This window comes from Fukomys damarensis, unplaced genomic scaffold, assembly GCF_012274545.1.
Source record: "Fukomys damarensis isolate Sample0158 unplaced genomic scaffold, DMR_v1.0_HiC HiC_scaffold_16, whole genome shotgun sequence".
Taxonomy (NCBI): Eukaryota; Metazoa; Chordata; class Mammalia; order Rodentia; family Bathyergidae; genus Fukomys; species Fukomys damarensis.
Window position 1 is genome coordinate 19,923,284 of NW_022900928.1, and position 20,404 is coordinate 19,943,687.

At 39.4% G+C, this 20,404-nt stretch overlaps 1 protein-coding gene across 1 annotated transcript in view; it reads left to right on the top strand.

The window, feature by feature from the left end:
• Nucleotides 1–20,404, top strand: part of Dennd5a (DENN domain containing 5A) — a gene marked incomplete at its 5' end in the record, with an annotated part of 93,359 nt that overhangs the window by 36,972 nt on the left and 35,983 nt on the right. The window contains 5 exons of the mRNA XM_010615382.1: nucleotides 2,537–2,608; nucleotides 3,357–3,466; nucleotides 6,040–6,697; nucleotides 10,983–11,170; nucleotides 19,865–20,182. Coding sequence (XP_010613684.1) covers nucleotides 2,537–2,608; nucleotides 3,357–3,466; nucleotides 6,040–6,697; nucleotides 10,983–11,170; nucleotides 19,865–20,182 — 1,346 coding nt within the window. The remainder of the gene's footprint in view (nucleotides 1–2,536; nucleotides 2,609–3,356; nucleotides 3,467–6,039; nucleotides 6,698–10,982; nucleotides 11,171–19,864; nucleotides 20,183–20,404) is intronic.

Below are 20,404 nucleotides of genomic sequence, written 5' to 3' on the forward strand. Positions count from 1 at the left end.
TAGCCCAGGCTGATTTCAAACTTGCAGCGATCCTCCTGCCTCAGCCTCCCGAGTGCTGGGATTACAGGTGTGCATCACCATGCCTGGCTTAATTTTAGGTTTCTGAATTCTCTTCTTTTACCTTTCTGACATTCTGTATAGGGTGGTTGAAATGAATGTGATTTGTTCTTTGAATCTTCGTACTTTTTACACACACACACACGCACACACTCCTATCTTTTTTCTCCTTGCTGTGACAGTACTGTGTTCCTGCTGTAGTCTCCTCCTCCTCCTCCTCCTCCCCCCTCACCCCCTCCTCAATGTATGAATGTCCTTGAACTCACTTATGTGGCCCAAGCTGGCCTTGCACTTGCAGCCTCTTCTGTCCTATCCTCCCAAGTGCTGGGATTACAGGTATGCACTGTCATACTGGCACTTTTTAAAATCTTATTTTATGTTTTTCTCGTGGCTTGTTTAAAGAAGGGGTAGAAAATAGAGAGGTGGTAGAAAGGACAGAGGCTCTAAGGGCCACTTTTCCATTTGATTCATAGCCTCTCATTCCCCTTTAGCTACACTCCAGATCAGCTCTCCTACTAACCTCTGATTACAGTTTTATCTCACTGGCTGTTCACATGCTCCCCTTACCTAGTCCCTTGTTGCATTATCTGATTGCTCATCATATCTTGGGGGTACCTCATAGTCATCTTAGGAAAATATCCTAACAAGCTTTCATATAGGACAGTGGTAGCTGTCTGGATTTCTGTATATGTTCAGTTATTTTGTGTTTTTTCCTGAGGGGATTTTTTTCTAGTCCAATTAAGAAGAAATAAAGTGACAACTAAAAGTGAAGAAGCTTAGGAGGAAGAAATAGTTAACTTCTCTCAGAACTGAAGGCGGTTTAAAAATACTTTCTGAGAATTTCAGACTGTAGACATCATTATGTGAGCTGCTTGCTTGGTTGTGTGGTTAAGCATGGGCTTGCCTTGGGTGGGCTCTTAGCAGGTGCTACTGAAAGCACTGGCTTTCGTTGGCTCTACGTAAGCCTTAGGACTTTGTTGCTGTACTGCTGCCAGCTGCCTACTGATTTTCCAGTCTTCCTAAGTGAAGTTTACCGGGTGTATTTTTTTTTTAACCAGTTGTATTTTTGAGAGATGAAATATGCTAAGAAAAAAGTTTCAAAAGAATCAGTTTGGAAGATGGATCTGGAAGTGAGAGGAATTAAAAATGTGATATTTGTTTTACTAACAAAGTTTGGGTCTTGTCAGAAGTTGAAAATGATTAATAATTCTTCTAAAGTGGGATAAAACCTCAGAGTAAATGGTGAGATTTTAGTTATAAAAGGAGTAATTTTGCTTGATGTGGTGGTGCATGCCTGTAATCCCAGAACTTGGGAGGCTGAGGATCGCTGCGAGTTTGAAACCAGCCTGGGCTTGGGCTACATTGTGAGTTCCAGGTTATTCTCAACTACAAAGTGAGACCCTGTCTCAAACAAACAAACAAACAAACAACACACAAAAGGAATATGTTTGACTGGAATTATTGTTAATTTTTGGAACAAGTACCTTAGAAAATATATATATTTATTTTTTTGGTACTGGGGATCAAACTCTGGTGCTTGCACTTGCGAGGCAGGCGGCGGAACCGCTGAGCTAAATCCCCGGCCCTGCTTAGAATTATTACAAACTTTTCTTTTTTTAAAAAATTTGTGAGGTGCTTCTGGGATGAGATGATTTAGGGTGAGAAACTCTCTGACTTTAGGTACATCTTATCCTGTGATGGTGAAGTGTTGTTAAGTATCCTTAATAATCATCTTAGAGAAACTATAGTTGGACCAGAATTTCTCCTGTGAGCTAGAGCATATAAACAGGATACTTTTCTCTGAATGGTTAGACCACAAGGCTGAAGCTCTGCAAGATAATAACCTCCCTGTGTAATGGTTAGTTATGTATGTTCTTTTTCCTCTGCACTTGACAATAAGATCCTTGAGGGTAGGTACTTGAGGGTAGGCGTGTGCCACCATTCCTAGTGAGGGTAGGTACTTTATCTGGCTCATCTCTTTCACCCCAGAGTACCTGAGTCCCTTATATAACATAATTCCTCAGTAAATATGCATGGAATTCATTTCACTTGCTCTTGATTATGTTTTTCATATATTTTTCCATGACACTTACCAAACATGTTTTTGAGTTGTTTTGGTGCATTTGTCTACTACTACCTGGTCCTTAGAAAAAGTCTGCTTTTGAATAAAACTACTTTATAATAATTTGGTATGAGTTGTGCTCTTTATTGTACCTTATTGTAACATTTTTCAAACTGTGAATTGTGACCACTAGTGGGTCGCAGTCATCAGCTTTTATTTTAATAATATAGTGTAGAATACATGAGAGTATCATAATTAAACGGTAAATACTGTTTTGTGAAATTTTTGTTGTAGCCATATATATGATGTATGTGGTCATTGCTTTATGATGTAAAATGTTTTATATTGCAGCCATGGTTGAAAAGTTTAAATAACACCGCTTTATTATAATATTCTATTATTTCATTTGTCATATAGCATTATGCCAGTACATTCAGGCTTCTAAAGCCAGAGATGGTGCCAGCCCTTTCATTTCGAGTACGACTGAAGGTAAAAACAAAAGTGAGAACACCCAAAGCTCTCTGGTAGCTCTTATTGTGTCTCTCCAGTGGCATTTTGTACCTTTAACCTTCTAACCTTCTTGTACCAGTAGATTTTTTTTCAGATTTGTATCCTTCTAGGTGGTGGGTTCTTTGGTTCTTCTCCTCCTTGCTTTAATGTCTTCACTTCAGTATACTCTAGTATTTTTAGGTGGTGGAAGGGAGAAAGAAAGGAGTATTCTAAAAATTTCAAATTATTCTGAACTGACAAAATAACTAATTAGATTTACTTTGAAATTTGCTTCATCAGTATTCTCCTATCTTTTAGTCTCTGTTTTTTTTTTTTTAGTGATCATAGAAATACATAGTTTTCTCTGAATTTAAAATACTGTGCTTCTATGATGTGTTCAGTTGCCTTTAAGTATGACTTTCAGGGAGAAAAAAGGATGGATAAAATATTTTATTATTTCTTGGGTTTTCTCTCCTCTCTTCCAAGTAAATTAACAATTGGGATTATAGTAATAATTTCATTTTGAAGAAAAGCAAAGACAACTAGTAATGTCCACTATTAACCATGCTGTACTTTTCCAGCTTGTTTAATGACCTAATAACTTTAATACTTTCCTGTTCTTAGGTCATTGGCATACTAACACTCCTTGCCTTCATTTCTGTACCTTGCTGGACTACCAAGCTCAGATGTTCATAACCCTGTGATTTAAATGCACTTTGTAGAGTTGATTTGCTTCATTGTTTTACAGGAGAAAATTTTGAGCAGACACCATTGAGACGAACATTCAAGTCTAAGGTCCTTGCCCGATATCCTGAGAATGTAGAATGGAATCCATTTGACCAAGATGCAGTGGGAATGGTTAGTATTTGTTAACTGCAAGTGTGAGATAATTTAGAGTAATTTATAGTAGGATTATGAATCTAGGTTATGATAGCAGTGCCCTCGTCAACTAGCAGTGTTTTTTAAAGAAGGGATTGTAATGCATATTGTTCATGATTGTGCATTTTGGTCAATATATCAAATATTGATAATATATCAAATACACTAAAAGTCAGTGTTTCTGTCATGTTAGACAAATATGTAGTATTAAGTCAGTGTATTTATTTCAGTGCTGAAGTATTGTTTATTGTATTGATATTACATGAAAAATGAAGTTTAAAGTAGTTTTCTCTCATTCTGCATTATATATATCTGAGTAATGTGGTGAAATGGGTCTGTATTTTCATCATAATTTTAGGTATGACACCATTTTAAATCTCATGTAGAAGAATGATGCTCTGAATAAGCTAACCTATATTGAATATTTACTTTATGTAAGGTACTAAGAAGCACTTTACATGGATTAATTTATCTAGTTCTTACAATATTCTTTATGTAGGTAATATTACATAAATACACAAACATATTTTATAGATAAGGAAAATAAGATCTAGAGAGATTAAGTAATGGGTTGAGGTCATATGGCTAATAATCAGCCGAGTCAGGTGTGCACACCTGTAATCCCAGTAATTGGGAGGCTGAGGCAGGAGACAGCAAGTTCAAGGCCAGCCTGGACAACATAGTAAGACCTTGTTTAAAAAAAAAAAAAACCTCGGGGATTTAGCTCAGTGGTTCTGCTGCCTGCCTCGTAAGTGCAAGGACCCGAGTCAATCCCTGGTACCAAGAAAAAAAAAAAAAAAATCAAGCTGGAGTTTGACCATGGTAGTATTTGCAGTTCCAAAACCCTGTTTTTAACCATATCTTTGTACTGTATTTACTACATTTTCAATATCATCCCATAGGTTTTCAATTTGTTTGGTATATACAGTAACCCTGTAAAGTGGGTAGAGCAGATTTATTATCACTTTACAGATATGAAGAAACAGAGTCTTTGAGAACTTCAAGGTTTTATTTATTTATTTAGAGTTTAGAGGCAGGGTCTTGCTGTGTAGTTTAGGCTGGCCTTGAACTTACTATGTAGCTAAGGCTGCCCTCAAACTCATGGCGATTCTCCTGCCTTAGCTCCCCAAGTTCTGGGCTTATGGACCTGTGCCACTAGGCCCAGCTGAACTTCCAAGTATTTTGACCATTGCTTATTTCATTTTTATATGTTACATGCTGGAAATGCATAGGCTTTGGTAAATTGAGCTCAGAGCTAGTGTATGTACTACAATGCAGTCCCTTGTATTTGTTAATTTAGGCTGTTGGTATTTCATTTGTATAGCTAGTTTCATGTAAAACTGGAAAATGGGAATTGATTGATTCAGGTCAGTTTGATCAATTGTCTGGTTTCTTTGTATAATTCATCCGAGTTAAAGTAAAAAAATACATCTTTATCCTGATTATGCCATTGTCTTTGTATGAAATAAGTAGTACCCTTTTTTTTTGGGTACTGGGGATTGAACTTGGGTTCTTGGGCTTGCGAGGCGGGAGGGGAACCACTGAGCTAAATCCTCAGCCATTTTTTTGGTTTTTTTGAGACAGGGTCTCACTGTGTAGTTGAGACTGACCTGGAACTCACTGTGTAGCCCAGGCTGATCTCAAACTCACAGCAGTCCTCCTGCCTCAGCCTCCCTAGTGCTGGGATGATAGGCGTGTGCCACCATGCCCGGCTAAGTACCTTTTTTGATGGGAAAGCAAAAGGTTTTAATTGATGATTTTGTGAGTGATCGTCTTTTTTTTTTTTTTTTTCCTGGTACCTGAGATCAAACTCAGGACCTTGTGCTTGCCAGGCAGGCATGGAGCCACTGAGCTAAATCCCCAGCCCAGTAGACCCTTAAACTATATGCAGCTGGGTGTGGTGACACAGGCCTGTAATCTCAGTACTTGGGAGGTAGAGGTAGAAGGATCACCACAATTGGCTAGCCTGGTCTACTGTGAGTTCAAGGCCAGTTTGAGCTATACAGCAAGACCCTGTCTCAACAAAAAAACAACAAAAAAGCCGAAAAAAAAAAAAGGTATATATAAATTTATTTTATTTTTTGTATGGAGTTGCATCTATCTGATTTTCAGATGTATTTCTAGCATCATCTAACAATGTGTCTTACTCTCATGTTGTCATCCCTAACCATAGTATCATTTTAAAAATTCTCCAAGCTTTTACTTCTATATCTTTGTACTTTCTTCCTCTTCCTGAAATGCTCTTATTTCCCCGTGTGCCTGATGGATTCTAAGTATAACCTCATTTCTGAAGCTTTTTCTCTTGTTGCAAGGCTGAGTTGTCTGTTCAGTGTTTCCTAGTACTTTGTATATACTTCCACGTAATCCTAATGACTTTTAAAATTTTATTTACCTGTGCGTCATACAGCAGAATGGGAGAGGTTTACAGCAGATAAAGTGTATAGCTTATCCAGCACAGCAGGTGTTAGGTAGATTGGTAGGTAGATAGAAAATATGTTCTGGAGAGGATTAGTAGTGAATGCTCTCACTACTTGTTGCCTTGTGTTTTGCAGCTATGCATGCCCAAAGGGCTAGCATTCAAGACCCAGGCTGATCCTAGGGAGCCTCAGTTCCATGCCTTCATTATTACAAGGGAGGATGGCTCTCGGACATTTGGGTTTGCCCTCACATTTTATGAAGAGGTGACTAGCAAGCAGATCTGCAGTGCAATGCAGACCCTCTACCACATGCACAATGCTGAATATGATGTCCTTCATGCCCCCCTTACTGATGGCCGGGACCAGAGTGGCATGGAAGATGGTGAAGGCACTCCTGGGACCAAGCTGCAGCGCTTCAACTCTTATGACATCAGCCGGGACACTCTCTACGTCTCTAAGTGCATCTGCCTCATCACACCCATGTCCTTCATGAAGGCTTGCCGGAGTGTGCTGGAGCAGCTCCATCAGGCTGTCACTTCACCTCAGCCCCCGCCTCTACCCCTTGAGAGCTACATATACAATGTGCTTTATGAGGTGCCACTTCCACCTCCTGGTCGGTCCTTGAAGTTTTCTGGGGTCTATGGGCCGATAATCTGCCAGAGACCAAGTACCAATGAGCTTCCTCTATTCGACTTTCCTGTCAGAGAGGTCTTTGAACTGCTTGGCGTGGAGAATGTGTTTCAACTTTTCACTTGTGCCCTTTTGGAGTTTCAAATCTTGCTCTATTCACAGCGTAAGTTGGTGCTAACTAGAGCTCTCTGCCTGAAAAGACTTCCTTGCTTTCCATATTCACATACAATGGGACTGACTCTGAAGGTCAAAGGCTGTTGTAATTTGAGCAAAATCCAGAACGTTTGCAGGTAGTAGGGGATTGGCAAGTTATGAAACATGAGAGGCCTACCATTTCTTTTTTTTTTTTTTTTGAGACAGGGTCTCACTATGTAGTTGAGACTGACCTGGAACTCACTATGTAGCCCAGGCTGGTCTCGAACTCACAGCAATCCTCCTGCCTCAGCCTCCTGAGTGCTGGGATTAAAGGCGTGTGCCACCATGCCCGGCAGAGAGGCCTCACATTTCTGACTGGCTCTTATCATGGCCTTCTACTAGGCACTCCAGTTTGGGAGGGGAACCCTGCTTCTTCTCATTCCTTGTAATTGAAGCTGTAGAGAGGGGCAGAGGTGATGGTCACCAGAAGTAATGTTCCAACAGTTCACTTCTGTTATTCTGCACAGTTATTTCTGCTTTTTCCTCAGTCTGACAGTAAAATAAAAGATTCACAAAAGTTGACCTTTTTATATCCAAGAAAATATGTTTGACAGTTACTTCTTTTTGTTGTTGTTCAACTGAATAAGTTGAATGTGAGCAGCAGTTTTGGACGAAATAGTAAGTAGATAAGAGGGAGACGATGCTTACTGAATGAGCTAGACAAGTGACATAAAATTCACTCATTTAGTGCATATTATTGAAAGGATTCTGTAAGCCAGGCATTGTTTCAAGGGCAGGAAACACAAGCATGGACAAAATGCAGAGAAATTCTTTCTGTTCTAAAACGTATGTACTATTGGGAAAAGAGAGATGATTAAATAAATAAATAAAATATACAGTATGGAAGGTAGTTAATAAGGTCTGTGAAAAAACAGGGAAAAGATAATATTTTGGGAAAATAAATGTGTGTGAACATAATTGAATCATTGAGAGTTACTGCAGACACCGTGACCCTTGACTCCAAAATGATCAAGCCTTTATTTCCTAAGAACCAAGGGCATTCTAGGTTTTTTGTTTTTTGGTTTTTTTGAGACAAGGTCTCACTATGTAGTTGAGACTGAACTGGAACTCACTATGCAGCCCAGGCTGGTCTCGAACTCACAGTGATCCTCCTGGCTCAGCCTCTAGAGTGCTGGGATTACAGGCGTGCGCCACCACGCCCAGCCAAGGGCATTCTTTTATGTACTTACATGATATCAAAATTAGGAAGATTAACATTGTCCAATAATATGTTGCTATCGTTAATGTTTTTTGGTTTTTTTGAGACAAGGTCTCACTATGTAGTTGAGACAGAACTGGAACTCAGTATGTAGCCCAGGTTGGTCTCAAACTCACAGTGATCCTCCTGGCTCAGCCTCTAGAGTGCTGGGATTACAGGCATGCGCCACCACGCCCAGCCAAGGGCATTCTTTCATGTACTTACATGATATCAAAATTAGGAAGATTAACATTGTCCAATAATATGTTGCTATCGTTATTTTATTCTTGACCCAGGATCTAGTTTAGTAACCTGCATCTTGTTTAGTTGTCAGTTTTTCAGCCTTTATTTTTTATTCATGACATTGACATTTTTTTCCCCAAAACTGATACATAGATTTGATGCAATACCAATCAAAATACTGACAATATTCTTCATATCTAGAGGGAAAAAAGCAATCCTAAAATTTTATATGGACCTAGAAGACACCCAGAATAGCAAAGCAGGAGGCATTAAAAAATTCAAGTTATATTACAAAACTCACTGATAAAAACAGGATGGAATAAAATAGACTTATGGATAAATTGAACAGAATAGAGAATGCAGAAACAACTCCAGACACATTTAGTCATCTGATCTTTATCAAAGGAGCCAAAAACATGCCGTCTTACTTTTCTCATGACATTGACATTTTTGAATAGTTCTGGCAAGTTACCTTGTAGAATTTCTCTCAACTTGGGTTTGTCTGGTATTTCGTTAAGATTGGATTAAGGTTGTAGATTTTTGGCAGGAATTCCCCACAAGTGATGTTATAGTGTTCTCAGTATGTTATATCAGGAGGCACATATTGTTGATACCTATTACAGAAAGCACACATTGTCATTTCCCCCCTTTTTTGGCAATGCTAATTTGATCACACGCTTTAGTTAGGATTGTGTCTGCCAGGTTTCTTAACTGGAAAGTTATAATTTTCCCCTGTAATTAAAAAGTAACTTGTGGGGCTGCTGGGGATTTAGCTCAGTGGTTCGGTGGCCTGCCTTGCAAGCGCAAGGACCCGAGTTCAATCCCCGGTACCCCCCCCCAAAAAAAAGTTACTTGTGGGAAGATACTCTGCATCCAGTTCCTCTTGCAAGGTTTTCCTAATAGTTTTAACATCTACTAATAATTCTGGTCTGAATCAATAATTTTGATGATGGTTGAAAATGTTTTTTATAACTCTGTACTAACAAATGGGCATTCTACCATAAGGAAGAACATTTTTATTCTCCCTGTTTGTTTAACGTTCTCTGGAATCATAGATTTCTGTATTGTTTAATAGGTTATAATTCATTACTGTACTATTTATCTTGATGGTCACATTATCCCAGCTTTGGTCCATGGGCAGAAGAGTGACATTAATACGGAGCTAAGGCTTTTGCCTTTTGCTTACTGATGTATTCTAAGCATAGAACAGTGATTAAATGTTTATTAAGTTGAGAACTGACACTTGTAACAGGACATTCTAGCCATTGTCTTAGGACTGTATCCCCAAGGGGGAATGGAGGAAAGGAAATAATCTAGTTAGGAGGCCATTGTGATAAGCCAGGTGAAAGATGATGCTGGCCAGGACTAAGGAGGTAACCGCGAAGTGGTATGAAATGATTGGGGTTTTGATATAATTTGGAAATGAAGTGATAAAGACTATGTTGAATTGATTGTGTGCCCTGTCTACAGTGGACAGACACTTATTTAATTCCAGTTAATTCTTAGTGGGGGTGCTAGTCTATTGTTAACTCAGTTTTCCAGTGTGTTTGTTTTTGTGAGGACCTAGACTTTTTTACATGAAGTCTGAGATTTAAAAATGTTGGTAGCAGTGTTCTTGCTAAACACTGTAAGCCAAACAGAGAGCATCTATTAGGTGAATGTGGTTCCTGAAATTTCACTTTGCAACTTCTGGTTTAAAAGACCTCATTCTAGTGCTCACTTCAGCAGCACAGATACTAAAAGACCTCATTGTAGCTGGGCCTGGTGGCACACGCCTGTAATCCCAGCACTTGGGAGGCTGAGGCAAGACGATTGCCCTGAGTTTAAGACCAGCCTGGGCTACATAGTGAGTTCAAGGCCAGCCTGGACTACAGACTAAGACCCCGTGTCACAAGAAAATAGCAAAGCAAAGAAAAACTATAACCCTCATTGTGTTCACTAGCCCAGAAGCTCTTTGAACCCTTTCACTTAAGGATTTTTCATGGAGGTTTCAGTACTATTATAGGCCTGCTGATGAAATCTTTGCTCATTGGTGGTTAACTCAGTCTCTGACCCCTCCCCTTTTCTAGGGTTCTCTTTGTGACTGAAAGCTCTAACCCTGTAAGCTGGTGACCAACACCTGTCCTAAAGCTGTCCAGGGACACCAGGCACAAGTCATTCATCAGCATACAAAAGATTCCAGGGTTTTTAGGAGCTGTGTGGCAGGCACTGAGGTTGAAGAACAAAGTTGTATCTTTATCAAATGAATAAAAAGTTACTTACAGGGTTGGGGATTTTAGCTCAGTGGTTCCGGCACCTGCCTTGAAAGCTCAAGGACCTGAGTTCAATCCTTGGTACTGAAACAAACATACGAAAAAGTTACTTACAGGTTATGCTCTTTGATAAAACAAAAACAAGGTGGTAGGTAGCTCTCAGAGCTCTATGGCCATGCAGAAGAAGTGTCTGAGTGGCTTCCCCACTGAGGCAAAATGCAGACACTCTTCCTTTTCCTGTTGTTCTGGTCCCTCTTCCCCCTTTCTACTTAAAAAAATCTACTTAACATTCTGAGGTAGTATCTGGAGCAGGTACTATTGATTATTTCTATCATACTTCTGAATTAAACTTTACTACTAGTTGGACCTGTGTGTGTGGTCCACCATACTCTGAGTTGTCTCTTTGATACACACGAAGGAGTCCACTGAACATTATCTTGGCTCAGATTTATTCTGATTCTTTTGAAATGTGAAAATGCATTGAAAGCTTTAACTTAGTATTTAAGAAATAAGTGTCTCATTTTTGACTTGGTCTGTTTTGTTTTTTTTTTTTAACCTAGATTACCAGAGACTGATGACTGTGGCGGAGACGATTACAGCTCTCATGTTTCCTTTCCAGTGGCAGCATGTCTATGTCCCTATTCTCCCGGCTTCTCTCCTGCATTTCTTAGATGCGCCTGTTCCCTACCTGATGGGCTTGCACTCCAATGGACTGGATGACCGGTCAAAGCTGGAGCTGCCTCAAGAGGTGAGAGCCGGAGGGCTGGTGACTTTGACCTTAATCCAGGATTGGGGAGACAGGAATTTAGGAATGAGCCCAGAATGGTGTCACCAAGTTTATTTTATTTTGGAGTACATGAAAAAACAGAATCAGCATTTAGTTTAGTTTATATCATTCTAGAGACACCATCTTCATCAGCTGTATACATTATAGTCTTTTTTTCATGAGTTTCCTTTTTCATTCACATTTTTCAAGCATGGTACTTTATTTGCATTTGAAGAGATTTATTAGAAAATATTTTATTTAAAAATTTTACCTAGCTGGGCGTGGTAGCGCATGTATGTAATCCCAGCACTCGGGAGGCTGAGGTAGGAGGATTGATGTGAGTTCAAGACCAGCCTTGGCTACATAGTGAGTTCCATGTCAGTCTCAACTACATAGTGACTCTGTCTCAAAAAACAACAGCAACAACAAAAAATTTACCTGAAAGAATAGCATAATGAATTTCTGTTCTCAACAGCCAACTTCAGTTGTTATCATGTGTTAACTTGTATTTTAGTCCTAACACCTTTTACTGCCGTTTTTGTAAATACTATATAATATAATTTAATAACTACCTTAGTCAGACATATTAGTGGTTTTCTTTTCTAGACCACAGTTGATCTGTAGAGCTTGACCTCATTAGTGTGATTCTTGTGGTCTTGAGCCAGGTTGTTTTTTTGATTTTTGTTTTTTTGTGGCAGTGTCTCAGTTTGTAGCCCAGACTGGCCTTGAACTCATGAACTCATAATCCTCTTGCCTCAGCCTGGAGTGCTGGGATTACAGGTGTGTGCCACTATACCTGGCTCCCGTTTTGAAAGCTTTGCTGGTCCGGGATCAAGAAGGTTTTAATGAAATTCTTCTCTCTTACTGTGGCCTGCTCTTCCTCTTGTTTCAGATACAGAAGAATTCACAAAAATATTTATTGGCTACTTCATTCTAAAATAGATTGAAAACATGGTTAGAAGTAAGATACTTTTGGCACTGAGAGTGTAACTCAATGGTAAAGCACTTTCCTAGTTTGAGCCCCAGCACCACAAAAAGGAAAAAAAAGATTGTTTTATTTTTCATTTTCTCAGACTTACCAGTAGAACTGGTTTATATTATTTTGTGGTGGATAAGAAACTAACTGGACATGGAGGGAAGTACTTTCCTAAATTTCTTAGGTATTTATTAGAAAGGGCTGGGAAGCAGTCTTTGGAGCACTTTGTTAGCATGACTCACTTCCTCCCTTCACCCTTCCCCGCAACCCCAGTGTTGGAGATTTTATGAAGGGTTTTGCCTATGCTATGCAAATGCTCTACCGCTGAGCTACACCTTTAACCTGTTCTGAAAATGTCTTGGGGGACATATTTTTGTATGTAACTGGGGAGTATGCGTAGGGAGACCTCTGTAGAAGAGCTTTCTTCCTTTTTTTTTTGGTACCTGGGATTGAACTCAGGTAATTGGGCTTGCGAGGCAGGCACCGGAACCAATGAGCTAAATCCCTGGCCCTCTAGAAGAGCTTTCTTACGGAGTTGGATCTGGGAAGCAGTTATGTCCCTGGCCGTGTCAGGGCAGCATCCCTGATGAATGTCCCTGATAATTAGACTGTATCTGTGATACTTACAGTCAAATGCCCCTCTTTGCTTTTTCCCTCCCTTTGGTTTTAGAATCATCATGTCTTTCTGTAAGCTTCCTCCATTTCCACTCCTTTTTCTCCTCTGACTCTGCAGAGTTTTGTGTTCTTCTGGGATATAACAAGATTATTTAAAGGAAAAAAAGATCTAAATGATGATGCAAACTGTTGAGTTATTGCATTTCTTTGTGTACTTGCCTGCTATATACATAAATATGCATGAAGAGTAGACAGCAAAGACTGCAGAAAAGGAGCTTTTGGCTTTAAACAGATGTATGTTTAATATTCATATCTACTTCTACTTATGATTTTGTAAGTCAGTACAAGAATTAACAAGAAACGACCAATGACATGTCCAGAGAGGCATGCTGCAGGCATAATTTGATAAATAGGCCATAAGGCAAGAAGCCAGATTTTCAGTTTTGTTTTCATCTTTGGCATCAGCTTATTATATACTTGGGACAAGTTCTGTTCCCTATCGGATCTTTCGGCATTATTCTCTGTGTGCTTATGTATTTTTATGTGTGGAAGGCTGCTGGGAGATGAGCAGTTCTTCTAATGGGACTGTTTGAGAAACTGAGTTGAAAACCCCAAACTCTCTCCATTCTGAGGTATTATTAGAATCTCTGTTTTTGGTGTGTTCCCATCGCTGCTGCAGCCTTTATACCTGAGCTTCTGGCCTCTTCCTGTGTCTGCTTGGGAGGGACATGTGACATTGGGACAGCATGTGCTTCAAAAGCAGTTCTAGAGTCTCAGAGTCCCATTTTACTCAGACTTCCTCTCTGAAGGTCACACACTTCTTTTTTTGGGGTTGGTACTAGGGATTGAACTTGCAAGGCAGGCGGCAGCACCACTGAGCTAAATCCCTGGCTTTACACTTACTCTTTTTTTTTTTTTTTTTTTTTGGTGCCAGGGGGGTTGAACTTGGGTCCTTGTGCTTGCAAGGCAGGTGGCAGAACCACTGTGCTAAATCCCTGACCCCCAAGGCCACACACTTGTAAGGGCAATTACATAGTTGGATATTTTCTACCTTGGTTATTAGCATATAACCTCTGGAATATCTGAATGTGTATAGACCCCATGGAAAAACTGGCTTTCTACAGGAAGGAAATAGCACAAAGGTACACACTATAGAATGAGTGGAGAGAAACAGTGTCTTTGAAACACAATTTTGGCTAATTCAGAAATGATACATGTTTATAATAAAGTCTAACAATAAAAATTGCCTCACGTTTTGTTAGCCAGAAATTACCAATTTTGGCCTTTTGGTGGACATATTTAAACTCTGTTAGAAGGAAGAACTAAAGGCAGAACTAGAGACATTCACCATGGCCTGTACAAGGGGGCATCATGAGAGTGGTGAGATGGGGCAAGCGTGGTTTATAGAAGGGACTTTCTCCAGAAGGAGAAACAGTGTACATCTCTTAGTCCTCTGAATTAGAATTCATCAGTTACTGGCCATCTTTGGACATCAGAAATCTGTAAAAAGCGCTTTGTCCTTTTTTACACCAACACATGAGCTCAGCTGGCCTTGAGCAAGTGAAAGCACTGAGCTGCCTTTGTGAGGCGTCCTTTGTCTTGTGCTTCTCTTTGGGGCTTCATTGTCTGAATCCAGGAAGAAGGCATTTCATACACATCCAGGGCAGTAAGCAGAGATATTAAAGGGGAGGGTGTCGCTTTTCTGTCTTAGACCGACCCTCCCTCTGATCCTCTCTCCTTTTAGATTCTTTTGATAGTTTTCCTCTAGTAATGTATGTGTTGAGTACCCTTGCAGTGAATAACATGAGGATAGACAGGTGGGAGATGTGGAGGAGTGGGGTGTAGAGTTGGTTGTGATATGCTGTTAAGAACTTGGGGTTGGGAAAAGGCACTGGGACCCCCTGTGGGAAGAGATTTGGGACACTTTTTGGGACTTGGCGATCCATGTGATCACTACCCCAGAGTAGCTAAGCCTTCCCATGACCTTTCCCAGCAAGGCAGGAGGTTAAAACGGACACTGATGGAGTCCTGTATCTCTTCCGTGTATTGCTTCTTCCCAAAGCTGTTATGTAGGAGCTGGAAAAGGAATAAGCAAAAAGTTGCATGTTTTTAGGTGATAAACATTTATTGGTCCTTTAACTAGACAGTGCTCAAAGTTGTCCAGTAAATCAACTCTGGAAAGTTCCTTCTCAGCTAAGGAAAGGGGTGGTTGGTAGATTGTGTCTGTTCGCCAAGTGCCTCCGTATGCTGGGAGGAAACAGTATGAGGTGCCGTGTGCACCTAGAAGCTGAATGGCCTCTTCGCATTGTCTTCTTACCCCTTCCTTCTTCAGCCCAGTTTTGCAAGGAATGACTGAGTATCTATTTGGAGCCTCCCATTTTACCTTAATAAATCCCATCTCTGAAATTTGCCTGAGATGCTTTGTCTCCTCAGTGTCCTCTTACCAGCGGTATCCACCAATATGGGCACAGAATATGGGGTTTATATCCAGTCTATTATAAACTGGTTCTGTTTGTACAGTTTTACTTCTTTTTGTGTCAGTGTTGTGTGCTCTCCCTTCCATTCCCCTCTTTTTCTTGGCCTTTCAGTCTTTTACTTCCAGTTTTATGGAATGATGTTTTAGGAGTAACGGATTTTTAAAGAAGAAAAAAAGACTGAATTTCCTTGCTTATTTTGCGTATAGAGACTGACTGTGTTTTTTTTTACATAGCCATTTTCCAAAAAGAATGTGTCACTTATTACTGACATTGGGTATGTTTCATTCATTGGAATATTTCTTACTTATTTTTTACGTGTTTCAAAAACCTGTGAGAAGTACAGGATTTGATAAACATTTTGGAGGTAGGAGAAATCCAAATTGTTTCTTCTTTGAGAGTCACAACTACTTTGTGATATGGAAAAATGGTCATATAGAAAATTTGAAAAACTTTTTTCACTCATAATGGTTAAAAACTGGATAAAAGGTGTTAATAGAACTTTTCTTTTGATATCGATCACAAAACAATTCTAAAACCTACTGTTTTTACCATTAAAATTTAAATTGTAAGATAGGTTTTGAATGTCTAGAATGCAATTGATAGGTTTCTCTTGAACTGTAAGATTTTTTTTGAAGTAGAGTTTTTCATTTGTATTTGTTAAAAACAAAACAAAACAAACCCCAAATCTGAATAACAACCAGAGCAAAACTGTAGTGCCTTCTGTTTATCTTTGATTCCGGTCTTGGCAGTGTTTAAAAAAAAAATCTAGATTTGTTTTATTATGTTTGGAGAATGTCAGGAATTGTAGACTTCCTTTTCTTCACTGGGTTTGACTTCTGTTAACACTTGTTACGCCTTACTCTAAATTGAGTCTCAAACTGGAGTGTGCCTTTGAGGACAGATGCTTCTGTGGAGGTTCTTTGACCTAAATAACTGAGCATTTGTATTAGGTTTTATTTTGGTATCTAATCAGACTCCTAATCATAGTCCCTAAGAACAAATGTGACTTTAATATTGGACTTCACCAATGTGCTCGAGTGTCTGCAGTTTTTTTTTCTTTAAATCATAGCCATATGGTAAATTTCCTGTTTTGTTATGATTCCTTTATTAACGGGCATGCGGTGGGTGTTTCTTGAAATGGCCAATTTTTATTAAAATATTTCTGGAAGGAAAAAAATAATATGAGGTTTATAAAATTCTTCACAGACACTAGATTTGGCTCAGAGCAATGGGAGAAGAGCCAGCCGTGCCTTGTTGAGTGAATTTTGTTTTAGGCTGCCTCTCTTGTTTCCTATTAGAAAAACTGGTTTAAAAGAGAGGAGAATCAAGGCCATAATTTATTATATTGTGTGTTTCTAGTGAGTCACGGTGCCTTGTTCTATTAGCTATGTGGACAGGGCCTATAAGCAAGTGATTTTATAACTAGATGAGTAAGTTAATTCTGTTTTTAGTATCTTTTCTTGGTGGCTTGGCTTGACAGCATTTATGATTTTAAGACTTTAAAGGAATAAGCAAAAAGTCTGTTTTTGGGTAGTAAACATTTGGCCCTTTTACTAGGCAGGGCTCAAGGTTGTAATCTATAGAGGAACTAGAAAATGAAATTTAAAGCAGTTCTTTTAGTGTTTGATTTAAAAAAAAATTTTTTTTTTTGAGACAGGGGCTCACTATGTGGTTGAGACTGACCTGGAACTCACTGTGTAGCCCACACTGATCTCAAACTGACGGTGGATCCTCCTGCCTCAGCCTCCCAAGTGCTGGGATTATAGGCATGTGCCTCCACGCCCAGCCCAGTGTTTGAATTTTTGAGATGAGAAAGCTTTCCTTTTTAGTTATTGGTTGATAGACAGTAATTTATGGACTCAGTAAGTGTTTACATGTAAGACCTGTTGAAACATGGTTTTAATAGATCAAAAAATTATGGAGTAGCTATAGTAGACTGGGCTTAACATGTTACCTTCCCACCTCTTTCAGAATATAGAACTTACTGGCCCAGGGATAAACACATCAGTCAGTGGAAGAGCATTTTGATGTACAGTAGAGGTAGCATGCTAGAGGGATGGGCTACTTAATAATAGAGCTAGAAAAGCTGCTTATCCATAGGACAAATTTTTTTCTTTTTTTGGGTACCGGGTATCAGAAAACAAACAGACAAACAAAAGATGAAAATATGTATAACATATAACCTATGAAGAGTAAGTGTCAAGAAAATAGAAATGTAAAGAACTCTTACAAGTCATAGGAAGGTGATAAGCACCCCAATAGGAAAGTAGCATAAGGTAGAAATAGGCACTGTCCCCCAAAATGCACATTTTAAAATTTCACTAGCAGTTAGGCAAGTATAAATCAGATGCACCATCCAATACCATTTCATGTTCATTTCACTGGCAAAATTTCAGAAGTGTGGTAATAGCAAGTTCTAGAAATCCCTGGATTCCGTGGAAGGAATTTAGATCAGTAGGATCTCTTTCGAGTGCTGGTAAAAATATAAATTGTTGGGCCAGGGATTTAGCTCAGTGGCACCATGCCTGCCTCTCAAGCACAAGGTCCAGAGTTCAATCCCCCATACCTAAATAAAGAAATAAATTGTTGCTACCACAGTGGAACACTGTTACTACTACAATGGAGCATGGCTAGGAATTATCTTTTTATTTTGTACCATGGATTGAAGGAGACCTTGAGCTTGTGAGGCAGGTGGCAGAACTCCTGAGCGAGCCAGGTGTAGTGGTGCACACCTGTAATCCCAATATTAGGGAGGCTGAGGCAGGAGGATCACTGCCAGTTCAAGACCAGCCTGAGCTACATAGTGAGTTCCAGGGCAGGCTGAACCACACAGTGAGACCCTGTCTCAAAAAAAAAACAACAAAAAAAACCCAAAACCCCAAGAAAACAACAACAACAACAAAAAAACTACTGAGCCAAATCCCCAAATCCCTGGTCCTAGAAATTATCTTTTAAAGTGAACATGTAGTATACCTTTTAACAGTAGTTCCATTCCTAGGATATTCCCAAAATAAAAACCTCATAGGAAATTTAAAAACATGCAAAACTTTAAAGGCATACATACATACATACGTACCTACATTATGAATTAAAAACAAAAGCTGAAGTAGCTATAGCCCTATGACTTATGTAGCATACATGAAGCCTGGGTTTGATCCCCAGCTCTGAAAAAAAAAGGAAAAAAAATGTATAGCATTTAGGATAGTGATTTTATTGGGAGTAGGAACAGGATTGGGGAAGAATACATAGGTAGATAAAAGTAGTGGTAATATTCCAGTTTTTGGATTGGGCTCAAAAAAAGCAGTCTTTAGGATTATCCCCAGAAAGTTATCAATTTACATTCCTAAGGACCGTGTATGGGGATCTTGAAATAGGGAAGAGGTCCAACTGCAAGGGGTGAGGAAGGGAAGGGGAAATAAGAATAAAGGTGTGCTATATACAGGAACCTCGTAGCCTCAACTAATGTAAACATGATATGCCATAACATTAACTAAGATTAATAATATCAACAAGAATGAAAAATGGGATGGGGAGGTGAAGAGATGGAGGGGGAAGAAGATGATTTTTAAAAAAATGAGAAACACCTGTGGTATATACATATAACCACTCCCCAAGATGATTGTAAACTGCATGAACTGCAAACATGTACTAAAAAAGAAATTAAGAAGTAACGAAACGCCCAACAATCTGTGAGATGTTTGTTTTCTAGTAACTTTGTCAGTATTAGGCATTATACATTTTAAAAATCTTTGCCAATCCAACAGGATGAAAATTTAGGTGAAAAATGTTTGTGTTCCTTCCTTAGCTCACTTGAAATTGAACACATTTTCATGTATTTGAAGGTAATTACTGCTTAGTTAGAAATCGCCAGGTCCTTCTTTGTTAATTCAGATACCCAACCCATCAGCATGGTATGAGAGTGCTTTCTCTGCATCCTCTCAGAAGCAGTCTAAAAGCCAGAAAGAAGCATTGGAATCATCAAGATCAACCACCAGATCTTACACATCACCACTGACATTCAGAAAGGGATAATTCACTTAGTATGCTCAGGATCAAATAGGAAAATAGCGACACAATCAGGACTGGAACCTGTATTTTCTAAGTCACTCATAATGTCCTTCCATCGACTGTGGTATTCATGGATTAATAAGCATTTACTATATGTAAGACTTCTCTTAGGTGCTTAGCATATATGATACTATGATACTCAAACCACTCTCTAGCATTAAGTGTTTTTACTTCTTTATCTCCAATTTACTGGTAGGGAAGTCTTTTCCTAAGGTCACATGACAAAGTGGCAAGGGAGGATTGGAACCCGGGTCTTTGCCAGGCAGACACTGTGCCACTGAACTAAATCCCTGGCCCTCCATCTCACTTTTGAGCCTCACATTTCTCACATATGCCCATTTCAAGTTTTTTTCTTACCTCTTATGTTCAGTTTCCTTTCTAAAATTTCTTCCTTGATCCTCAGGTACTCTTCATCCTGGTTTGTTTTTGTTTTTGTTTGGTTTTAGTTTTGGGGATTGAACTCAGGACCTTGTACTTGCAAGGCAGGCGTGGTGCCACTGAGCTAACTCCCTGGCCTCTTCATCCTGTTTTGATTTCCAGGCTAACCTCTGCTTTGTGGATGTTGACAACCACTTCATTGAACTGCCAGAGGACCTGCCTCAGTTCCCCAACAAATTGGAATTTGTCCAGGAAGTCTCTGAGATTCTCATGGCATTTGGCATTCCCCCTGAAGGAAACCTTCACTGCAGCGAGAGTGCCTCCAAGCTGAAGAGGCTCCGGGCTTCTGAGCTCGTCTCTGACAAGAGGAATGGAAATATTGCTGGCTCTCCTTTGCATTCCTATGAGCTTCTCAAGGAGAATGAAACTATTGCCCGGCTCCAAGCCTTGGTGAAGAGGACTGGGGTGAGCTTGGAAAAGGTGAGATGCTGTGTTTGAGACTGACAACTTGACCTCTGCTTAGGTGCTGTCCTGGTGAAGTAAGGTGTGGGGTGAGGAAGTATCAAGTTCAGGACTCAGTATACTTGTGGAAGAATGCTTTGCATTGGAGACTCTGATTCTACTTTAGCAGTTTTTTTTTTTTTTTTTTTTTTTTTTTTTTTTTTTTTTTTTTTTTTTTTTTTTTTTTTTTTTTTTTTTTTT